At 40.5% G+C, this 10,897-nt stretch overlaps 1 protein-coding gene across 1 annotated transcript; it reads right to left on the bottom strand.

Moving 5' to 3' along the window:
- Positions 1 to 721: 721 nt before the first annotated feature.
- On the bottom strand, positions 722 to 7,580 carry krt1-c5 (keratin, type 1, gene c5). Its single transcript, XM_020598292.1, has 9 exons — positions 7,496 to 7,580; positions 6,488 to 6,894; positions 5,853 to 5,935; positions 4,694 to 4,850; positions 3,268 to 3,432; positions 2,986 to 3,111; positions 2,063 to 2,280; positions 1,614 to 1,642; positions 722 to 1,086 (listed from the first exon to the last, which is right to left on the bottom strand). The coding sequence occupies exons 2-9, from the start codon at positions 6,884 to 6,886 to the stop codon at positions 971 to 973; spliced, it is 1,293 nt and encodes a 430-aa protein (XP_020453948.1). The 5' UTR covers positions 6,887 to 6,894; positions 7,496 to 7,580; the 3' UTR covers positions 722 to 970.
- Between the last annotated feature and the right edge of the window lie 3,317 nt (positions 7,581 to 10,897).

Genomic DNA, 10,897 nt, shown 5'->3' with positions numbered 1-10,897 from the left:
CAGTATGTAACATTTCACAAATATTTTTGTTGTAGAAATATGCTTTAAAACTTGTCTTAATCTGAAAAAAAAAATTTGAAAGAATCAACTGGACTAGGTTTCTAGGTCGAAGACGTTTCACCTCCCATCCAAGAGAACTGACGAAGCCTCTTGGATGAGAGGTGAAATGTCTTCGACCTAGAAACCTAGTCCAGTTGATTTTTCAAACTTTTTTGTCAGCTTACTATGACCTGGGTGACTGAGAATCTGCACAGACAACTTGTCTTAATGCGGAGAGGTGCAGTCAACACCTCCTGTGATCCAAATTCATTGAATAGCAATGGCAGCAGTGCAGAGATATTAGCCTGCAGAAAGTTTTGAGTTGGACTAACCTCTCTAACCAATCAGAGATTTCCAATTCTTTCTGCCTGATCAGGAGGTTTTGTTGCATTCTCATTTATTGTAATGTCACAGCAACAAATACCTGAAGAGCTGGGCAGAGCGTGTTGGAGCATAGTAGAGCACAGTGGAGCAGGGAGAGGGAGTGTTGGGTGGGGCAGAGTGGACTGATTTGAGGTTTCATGCTACGCTACCTTAAGTTTCATACTGTAGCTTTAATTTGCATGATATTTCACAGTCATAACATAATCTACAGGTATTTCTTCTGACATTTACTGTATTATTAAACTGATTATTGAAACATTTCAGAAAATGACTGGATAATGACTACAGTATGAATTTCTTCACTTTCCATGACTAGTATGCATATAATACATACAGAAATATATCATGTTGCTAGAAAGGACAAATAAATTTTAGACTGAGCTTTAGTTTAGTCTTCCATTGCATTTGAGTATTTTTTGGCAAGTCTGAGGCATTAAAACACCAGTTAAGAAAGATGTAAAACAAACGTTTCACCAAACAAAAATTTCACCAGCGGGCACTTTGGCTCTAAGCATCATTACTCCTCCATCTCTGCACACACTTTGGCTTATTTCTTGCGCTCCTCAATCTGTTCCACCTCACTGGACTCATCTACAACCTTTCCATTGATCATGGTCTGGGTAACAACTTTTACAATCTTCCTGGTCCTTACTTCAGGTTCTTCTGTAACACAGAGTTAACCAGGGTTAGTCACAAAAAATACTGAATGGCATGGATCTTTGTTTCTACTGGAGCAGCACTGAAAAGTGTTATGAAGCTGGGCAGAACTTTACCAGTCATTACCCTCAAATGTAATCCAGTGTACAATTGGTGAACTGCACATAGAACACTTGTGTGTACCAATATTATGTCAAAAAAATACAAGAGACAATATATTCAGCGTCATCAAGCCAATCAGTTTGAACAATCATTTGTTTGGTGATGTTTTAGTCCACACATTTATCAGATCCTGTGTGCAAATATAATGTCATCTGGAGGTCCAGGGCCACTTTGCCCTGTTGTCCATTCTTAACAGCATCAAATGTGATGATGTGTGATGCAGGAGGACAGAAATGGCAGGACAAACCATCGCTGATCCATTAATAAGTTGTTTTGTGATATTCTACATGCGTTCAGTGTGAAAAATCACATGAAACATCATTGTAGCTGGGTGTATTTGACCCTTAGTAAAGAAAATAACTTGAACTTACTTTTAGGAGGTGGAGGTGTTTCTTTCACCCTGTGGGACATCAAAATATCAAATCTTAATCTGAGTAACTGAAGCACAATTCATGTTCACAATTCACCAGCTTTAGTTTTTATACAGATTAAAAAACAATATATAACATTTTAATTTGTGAGCTATAAAGGTGTGCCAAATTAATTCTTTCCCCTGTTTTGTCTTTTTGCTAAGCTTAGCTACGCCAGCTGAGTGTGGAATGTAGCCTTGTGATTACAAAAGCCACAAACTACATGTACTCACGTAGCACAAAGTAAGACTGGTCTTAAAGCTGTTGTAAGCTAATAATGCTTGAAAAACTGTCAATAGGTTGTCAAGTGTAATGTACTACATCTTTATTGTTACAAGAATTTTAAACATGTAGCTATAGAACTGTATGTAGTTATGAGAGAAGGCTGTAGTTTCCCAGCCTTCACTTACATTTCCTCTCCTTCCAGCAGCCTCCTGTACGTGGCTATCTCCATCTCCAGGTTCTGTTTGATGCGCAGCAGCTGTTCATAGTCAGTCTTGTTGCGTTGCATGTCCAAACGTAACTGAGACAGTTCATCCTCCAGGTGGGTCAGCGTGGTCTGAAGACGGTCCATCTCCACAGAGTACTTGTGCCCTGTTTCACCCAGGTTTCCTTCCAATACACTAACCTGAAAACAACACATAACTGACATGATGGAGCAGCGGTAGCTATGTAGTCATATAAACAGTGATGCATCAGATTTATTTTATTTGTTATTTACACACCAGAATGAAAAGTTCAGACTGATACAAGCCCCTTCAAATGAATTAGCAACATTAAAAAGGTAAACACTAATGTGACTGAAATGTTTTTGGCTGTCACTACTCTCATTCAGTACACATTTGATGTACATTTGTACCATCCAAAATTTCTTTGTATATTTAACTGTTGAGTCCATTCATTCATAACCCCTCACCACTCAACCAGAGATACTAGAGACTATCAACGCAATAATATTGCTGCATTCAGTACTGTGTGCCTGCCGTCAGGCCGGGCAAACATCGGCAAGCTATCATTGTACTCACTATACACCACTGATTTGCGCTCACGTGTAGCAGAGTCACAGACAAAACATTTGCTTGTTTGACTATGTCTTGTCACACTAATTATTAGAACAGAATGAAACTGCTATGTACACTTTATCACAGCAGTAGCTCCCTGTTGACAAAAAGAAAGCAGCTGTTATTCTCTAGATAGGTCTAAAGTGTGCAGAAGAGAAGAAAGACAGGAGCCATAAAGACAGCTTTTGTCACATATGCAATAAACCTGACAACAGTTAGAAGCAATACATACAGACCATACCCCTGCACCATGTATTGAAACAGTACCGCACCTGTTTGCGAAGACTGTCGAGCTCAACCTCCAGAGCCTGTAGGAAACGTCGTCTCTCACTGAGCTCAGCTTGGGCACAGTGCAAAGCCTCATTGCTTTCTTTGACTTCTGACTGCACTGCTTCTAACTGTAAACACACAATTCAAAATTATATATAGGATGTAGTTCTATATATAGTTATATATAGAATAATGTACAGTATGTAGTTCATAATACCACAGGAAAAAAACAAAAACAAAAGACAAGTATCAATACCAGAAAAATACAGATTACATTGACTGACCTTCTTGAGGTACCAGGCATCGGCCTCCTCCTTGTTCTTGCGAGCGATACCCTCATACTGGACCCTCAGCTCAGCTATTATGGCCCCTAGATCAGGACCCTGAGCTGCATCCACCTCCACATTCACCTGCTCGTTGGCCAGACGTGATTTGAGGGAGTTCATCTCCTGGAGTGATTTAAAGAGGGGAAAGGCCAAGCAGCAAGAGCTTAGCTTCTACCTCACACCCTTGACAACAAATCGTGAAAACCTGGTTATGGCAGAGCTGTCTGGGTGAGATTTTGGCACTGTCAAACGTATCTACTATCTAGAAAGTAAGGTTAGTCTTTGCAAGAGACAATATTCAGAATAACAGGGAGGAGGTAGTGCATCTGCTATACTGCGTGCTTCACTGCAACAGATTTTGGTGACCAAAGGCCACTGTGACCTCACATCTGTCCCATTCTTGAGAACATATTATTTCCTGAATGCCTTGAGGTCACTTCTTCAAACTAAATACACTTAATATCTTTTATTAAATTCTTTCAAAGTCTACACTATATAGAATATACTGCATGATTCTGGACAAACATGCATATAAACGGCAACTTGACTTGACTGGATGGCGGAGGCACACAGTACAGCTGTGTGGCTGTAATGCTACTTTCTTCTTGTAATCATTCACCACTTTCATATGGGACATAAGAAGATTCATTAATGTGCTTCCAGTGTGTGTAATGTGTGTAACTGATGGAGGACAAAATCAGTCATAGTCCTGTGCAAAATGTGTTCCTTAGTTAAGCAGCCTGAGTCAAACAAATCAAGTTTACAGTACTATCTTCCAAAGTTACAGTGATTTTCCACAGACAGTTTACCCTCTGAGCTGCAGCAAGGGATCAGTAACATACATAAAGCATGTGATGTAGCTGTCATGGGGAGTCAACTCTCATTATTCTTAATTAACTCATTCTTTCTTCTTCTTCAAGTTTTGATCTCCTTAGTATATGCAAGATTAAAAAAAAACAACAACTCCAGCTTTGTTTTCAGTCAAGCCTGCAGGGAGCAGAGCAGGGCTTATGAGGCTCACTCCACATCCTGGACACCACGCCCGATTGTCTAAACACACATAGTCACTGTGGCTGGATATGTACTAACACTCCTGCATTGTGTACATGGGTGTTATCTTGCTATCATGAAGCACCTGCCTACAAAGACAGAGGGAGTGTCCATACATTTTATCATGTTTCAGACAGTGAATACTCTTCAGCCTTCTGGCCAGACTGACTGAACAAACACAAAATACCACAAGGCCAGTTTATCTTAACATGTTTTGGTTGTGTTGTTGATATACATAAAAGTAAACTGGAATATAATATATTACAACTGTATGGTAAACAGGACTACACATTGATCATATCTGATGTGACCTTCACACTGGTGGGGCTCTCACCTCGTCATGATTCTTCTTGAGGAAATAGAGCTCCTCCTTCAGGCTGTCCAGGTCTCCTCGCAGAGTGGCGATGATCTGGTCGTGGTCAGACTTCGCTCTCTTCAGTGCCTGACAGTCCCTCTCCACTGACTGGCACAAGGTGGCCTCTGCCTCCCATCTGTAGAAAAACAGTGGAGAATTAAATCAAGAAATAAGGACGTCATCAGCAGTTATGCACAGCACTTCTATTCTCCAACTCAGCACTGCCCCTCATACCATCTCTGAACTATTCATTACTATGCACCTTATTACACAGATTCAACCCAGAGACATTGTCCTCTGAGGGACTTTAAAGCTTTACTGACATATTTCTAATGATATCTGTGATTGTTTTAATTAGTGTGTGAGTGTGTCAGTAAATGTATTTTATTGCTATGATCTTAATGCCATTTGTTCTCAGGCTTGTCTTGCAAAAGTAATCTTGATCTAATGACATTTCCATAAACTAATAAAACTTAAACTAAACAGTCCCAGTTGTTGCTTTGCATGTATTAATCCACTAAAGTATTTGATTCTAGAGGGATCTATCACTCAGCAGATACTACAGGTACTTGTAGTACCTTGAAATTGGACCTAAGTACAGTACTGGAAGAAATTTACTTTTCCACCACTGATGATCAGACATGAGAATCATAAACAGCAGATAGTGCAACGCATGCAAACAAACACAGGATGTATGAAACCAGGTGCACACCTGTGAATAATACCATGCAAACTCTTACAAAGATCTGCATGTGAGGTACACACATGCTGCTAATGCCATAAATCACAGCTGAGTGAATTACTCCTTCACATCAGACCACAGAACATATCATCAACACACACAGAAAAACACCAGCAGCAGGGACATCTGGACTCTATCGTCTTTCCTCCAGCTTCACCTTATCAACTGTGGACTCCTCAAAAATGAATGTCTCTCTGACCTGCACAGTCTAGCTGAACCTGTGCTAATTTATGGCCTGAATGTTTGTCTCCTGCAGGTAACTTAGCACCGTGGGAATGGGGCTCTTATTTCTCAGCCTGACAGAAAGGTCATTTATTCACATTGCTTTCCAGTCTCGCACTCCCATGTGAACACTCACAGGCAAGCTAAAGAAAGGAACCTCTGTGTGCCACTCACTTGACCTTGAAGTCATCGGCTGCCAGCCTGGCGTTATCGATCTCCAGCATGATTCGGGCATTTTCCAGTGTTTTCTTTCTCACCTAAACAGGCAAACAGTCAGTTAACATTAGGCACGGAGCACAGCAGATATGCTTTTAATAATGATAATAATAATAATGCTGGTTTATTTCCTCAAAACATCAAAATCCAATTGCACTGCTACTTTTTTAATCTAATGTACTAATATGCTCAAATCACAGTTTGCTATTTGAAGTTTGAAGGTTGTCAACTTAGAGGATGGTTACATTTCTGCCAAACTAAAATGAGAGATACATTTCTGCTTGATTAAACAATCCTAAACTTAATTTGTGTTTAAACTCTTGCGCCTGAAGATAGTTTGTGCACATCCCAACATGATATTAGGTGCACAGGTGAAAAGGCAAGAGAAAAAGAGGAGCAAGAAGATGGTCCCAAAATGATAATGCATTAAGTACCATTAGAACATCTGAACACCTTTAGCAACTTGATTTAGGTAGTGCCCATCAATTATGTGAATATGTACAAATCAAATTAACAGTATTTGACAACATATCAAATTCTGGGGTGTACTCAATTGTTTCCTGAAAGAAAGTCCCAGACAAATGGACACTGACCTCCTGCCCAATGGCATGTGCCTGGGCCATCATCCCCTCAATGTCATGTCCTTTTGGAGCCCTCTCTATCATCAGCTGCTTGATCTTCACCTCCAGTTCAGTGTTGGACCTCTCCAGCAAGCGCACCTTGTCCAAGTAGATGGCCAGCCGGTCATTCAGGCCCTGCATGGTCTCTTTCTCACTGGCACCAACACCGAGGCCATTCAAGGAGAAGTTGGAGCTCAGCATGTTGAGGCCGTTGCCCACTGAGACAGAACGAGACAGAGGGAAGGTGCTGACCATGGACAGAGCAGAGACAGGAGCCTTGGAGCGCATGCTGCGTCCACTGTCCCTCACAGACATGCTGGAAAAGGAAGGCTGGCGTACAGAGTGGCTGCGCACAGAGAAGGTTGACGCCATGGTGTCCACTGCAGAAGAATTAGATGAATGTTAATTTTATCAGTGTTTTTGTATCATTGAGCAATAAAAAATCATGTATTTGACTGATTAAGATTGAAAGTTAATGCTTGATTGTGGAAACAGCAATCAAGAATGAGCCAATATGGACAAAAATGCCTCAAATAGCTAAAAAAGACATTTTGTCCCTGTCTTTAGTCATTTTACACCTTTTTGTGGTCCTTTTACTTCTGTGTTGTTGTTTTGCATATGTTAGTGGTTTTATGTCTAGTTTTGGGTCTCCCTATAATACAACATACCCTGTGAAGACTGGGCTCATTCAGTAAACCATCCAACTGTCTGGACTGTTACTAAATGAACCTTGTGGTGAGATTATTTGTTAGTGGTGATGATAGTTAAAATAAAAGGGCTAAATGCTGAACATTATGGTTTTGTTCTTGTCAGTAATTTATTTTTTAAAGTATACAGAACCACATGACAGAGCTACGAGATTTTGATACATTTAATCAGCTTTAAATCTGTTTTGTTATGTGTGAAATTGAAAACCTTATTTACACATTCATTGACATTAAATGTTTACAAATAAGAAGAGAATGAAACTAAACTACTTACATCAAGCTCAGTTCTCCAGCAGGTCTTCTTGTTTTGTGCTGCTAGGTCAGGTTTCGAGTGACTGTTGTTGCTGGAATAGATTTCACAGGTGAGTTTGGCTGCAGAGGCACAACTCTGTTTGCTGAGGTGGAGTCACAGTGGGTGTCCAATCCCAAAGCAACAAAGAGGAGGATGCAACTTGACACCTTGTGGAATGAAAAAATAACTGTGGTGCTTATGACTAAACTAGATGGTGTCGACAGTGTAAATGCAGTTTATTGTCTGCAGCATCACAAGTTTGCAAACAACAGCCGAAAGTTGAGACACTTGATTTATCTCCTTTAACACTGAAGCTAAGTCACTAAAGTGGCAGTTGTTTAAGGCTGGGCTAATTTTAATTACTTTATATACTGATATGATACATGACAGTTTATTTATTAATTACATTTTGCATTATTAGTAGGTTGAATCTGCAAAATAAATAAAGCATTAAAATAAAGGTAGTGGAGTAAAAAGTACAAAAGGTGCCTGCAAGAAAATTGAAATACTCAAATAAAATACCTCAGTACTTGAGTAAATGTACTTAGTTACTTTCCACAATGATTATTACTGGAAACACAGCTTGTAGGCAGCTTTAATGCTGTACAGGTGGAACAAATTTTAATGTATTGTATCTATAAAAGTACACTTTACTGATCATATATTTTAATGTAAAGTCTCAGTCTGCAAAGTAACTAGTAACTATAGCTATCAAATGTAGTGAAGTAAGGTATATTTTTCTCCAATCCTATACAGTGCACAAACTGAGCTATATTTAGCCACAGATACAATGGACCTCCTGAGGTCCTCGTCTGACCTGATTTTGTGAAACTTGGGAGCACAAACTGGTGCGGCACACAGGCTGGAAACAGGGATCCTGCTGTCTCCATAGTGATCCCATTAAGTGTGGAGACAATGAATTCAGAGCAATGTGAGAAGCCAGTTTCACCTGAGGACAGCTCAGAGGGATGAAAAACAGGAGGAAACAGGAACAATGCAGGGGCAGAATGGAAAGAAAGTGAAGACCCCTGAGAAATACACATAAAAATGCAGGGCGTAGGTCTTGCTGAACTGAAAACCTGTCTTATATTCACCTAGACAGACAGAAACTAGTATCAACTACCTCGAAGCCCCAGATGACAGTATATGTCATCCCCAGTTACTACATTATAAAATTCCTCTGGTAAGCATTGTTCTCTCTGTAGAATCAAATCACACAGCAACACTTTTCTGGTTTAGTCCTTTACATGACTCTCACTACACCCACCCACCCCTGCCTGACGCACACAATCATAAAAAACATGAAAAAGAACGGCAGGCATCAAGAGATGCCCTCCAAGCTATTGCGCTAATCCACCTCATCAAATCCATGTGACTTTAATAGCAAATAATGGAGATGCAATTTCAGGGTTGCAAGATGGTTGATTATATTCTGGATTCTTCAGTGTGGAAGGCTTATTTTGTGTCACTTATAATCCAAATACAGATTTAATCATCTATCTAGCTTCTAAACGGGGCAGACACAATAATATAAATACCTTAACTCTAACCAGCGCTGTCTACAATGAGGTTCAATCAACTGCAACAAAGTCCCAGAAAAAGGGAAATTACATTGTTGCCTTATAGCTGCAGGAGTATTGTGCTGGATTACATAATACTGTATATCACTGTGTCCAACAGCGAGGCAAACAACGCTCAACTCTCAATGCTACATTTGAAACAGTCATTCATTAGGAGATGGAACATTGTGAATTAATTTCAACAAACCTCTGCCAGTGTTATGCTTTCTCATACCTTTATCTCTGAGGTGTTACTGTTATAGTCAGTGTAAGACTGATTTTCACATTAGCAGTATGTAGCATGAATATGCCCCCACCTAGTGGATCAAAAATATACTACATTATTTACAGATCACTGCAATATCTGTCTGCAGACTACAACACAGTTGCAGCATGTGATGGGCCCAGTTCACCCCTATAATCCTCCCCCTACTAGAAAATGCCAAGCTATGCAGTAGCGTGGCCAGAGCACTCAGAGGGAGCACCCCCTGAACGCGCACAAAATCTAAGGCACTTTAAGCAGCAAATGCAGCAATATAATAAAAAACATACAAGAATATAATAAGAGAATGTATTCTGCATGGAAGCAGCATGTGCAGCAGTCAACACTCATTGTGCAATTATGCATGTGCAAACTGAGATTGTAAACAGTACATGACATATTTCCTGGTAATAAACTCCTCAGCTGTTTAGGGGTCTGATGGCGGAGGGAAAGAAAGAGTTTTTCAGTCTAGAGGTCCTGCATTTCACACTTCTGAACCTCCGGCCAGAGGGTAGGGAGGCGAACAGTCCGTGCTGGGGGTGGGTGGCATCTTTGAGGATGGAGGCAGCTTTCCTATGAACCCTGCAGTGGTAAATGTTTTGCAGAGAGGGCAGTGGAGTCCTGGTGATCTTCTCCGCAGTCTTTACCACTCTCTACGCCCACTGCTACTGTTGACCTCTGTCCTTTGGAGGTAACTGACTGGGGTCATCTGCAAAGGGAACAGCTGGAGGAGACAAACAGGACAACACAAAATGGTTAACATCTGTTTCATCCATGACATTAAAAAAGCATTAACTATGATTTTGCACTGTGTCTGATACTGTAAATGCAGTGAAAATGGGAAAGAATGTGGCACCTCTCATCTTTATTAAACCTGTCCATGACACTCTGTTGCCTATAGTCATTCTGTTGTTATTCCAGCTCCTCTACCCTGAGTTGTCAAAGTATGGTCCATACGTAAGCCCCGATTGCCACCTAGCTAAGGTCATAAGATGTGTTTTTTGAACTGAAAGTAGTAGAGTAGTCATGGAGGAGCTCCAGACTGAAGAGGTCTCAATCTTTTGCGCAGAGAGAGTGGGGCAAAGAAAGAACAAAAGCCAGGGTTAATGTCAGTTTGGCCTGAATGAGATGGAGAGGGTTAAAGCAGCCAAAGGGCTCAGACTTGATTCAGATGTTGTGTGCTTCATTCTGGATGTCTTAGCATCTAAAGCTGTGACATATCCAAATCCCTTCCTATCGTTCTTTGAGGAGCATAGTTTTTAAACATTTCAATGATTTTCTCACACATACAGTACTGTATGCTGGCAAACTGGTGGTCCTCGGCCCATCTTTGCCCCTAAAGGGCTCGGCCTTTTCTAGATGCCACTTTTGTACCAGATCATGATGTAGTCACCTGTTGACATCACCTGTTTTAAATGGAATCATCATTTGATTGTTTTACCTCATTACTGGCCCAGAAATGTAGCCACCCCGACTTTTTTTGGAATGTGTTGCAGCATCAGAATTGAAGTGAGTGTTTATTTTGAACAGAGAATAAAACTAAAGTATCACATCAAATAATGT

Source organism: Monopterus albus, unplaced genomic scaffold (assembly GCF_001952655.1).
Source record: "Monopterus albus unplaced genomic scaffold, M_albus_1.0 scaffold37.1, whole genome shotgun sequence".
NCBI classification, from domain to species: domain Eukaryota; kingdom Metazoa; phylum Chordata; class Actinopteri; order Synbranchiformes; family Synbranchidae; genus Monopterus; species Monopterus albus.
The sequence above is the reverse complement of the archived record's forward strand: the minus strand, read 5'-3'. Positions and strand labels throughout refer to the sequence as shown.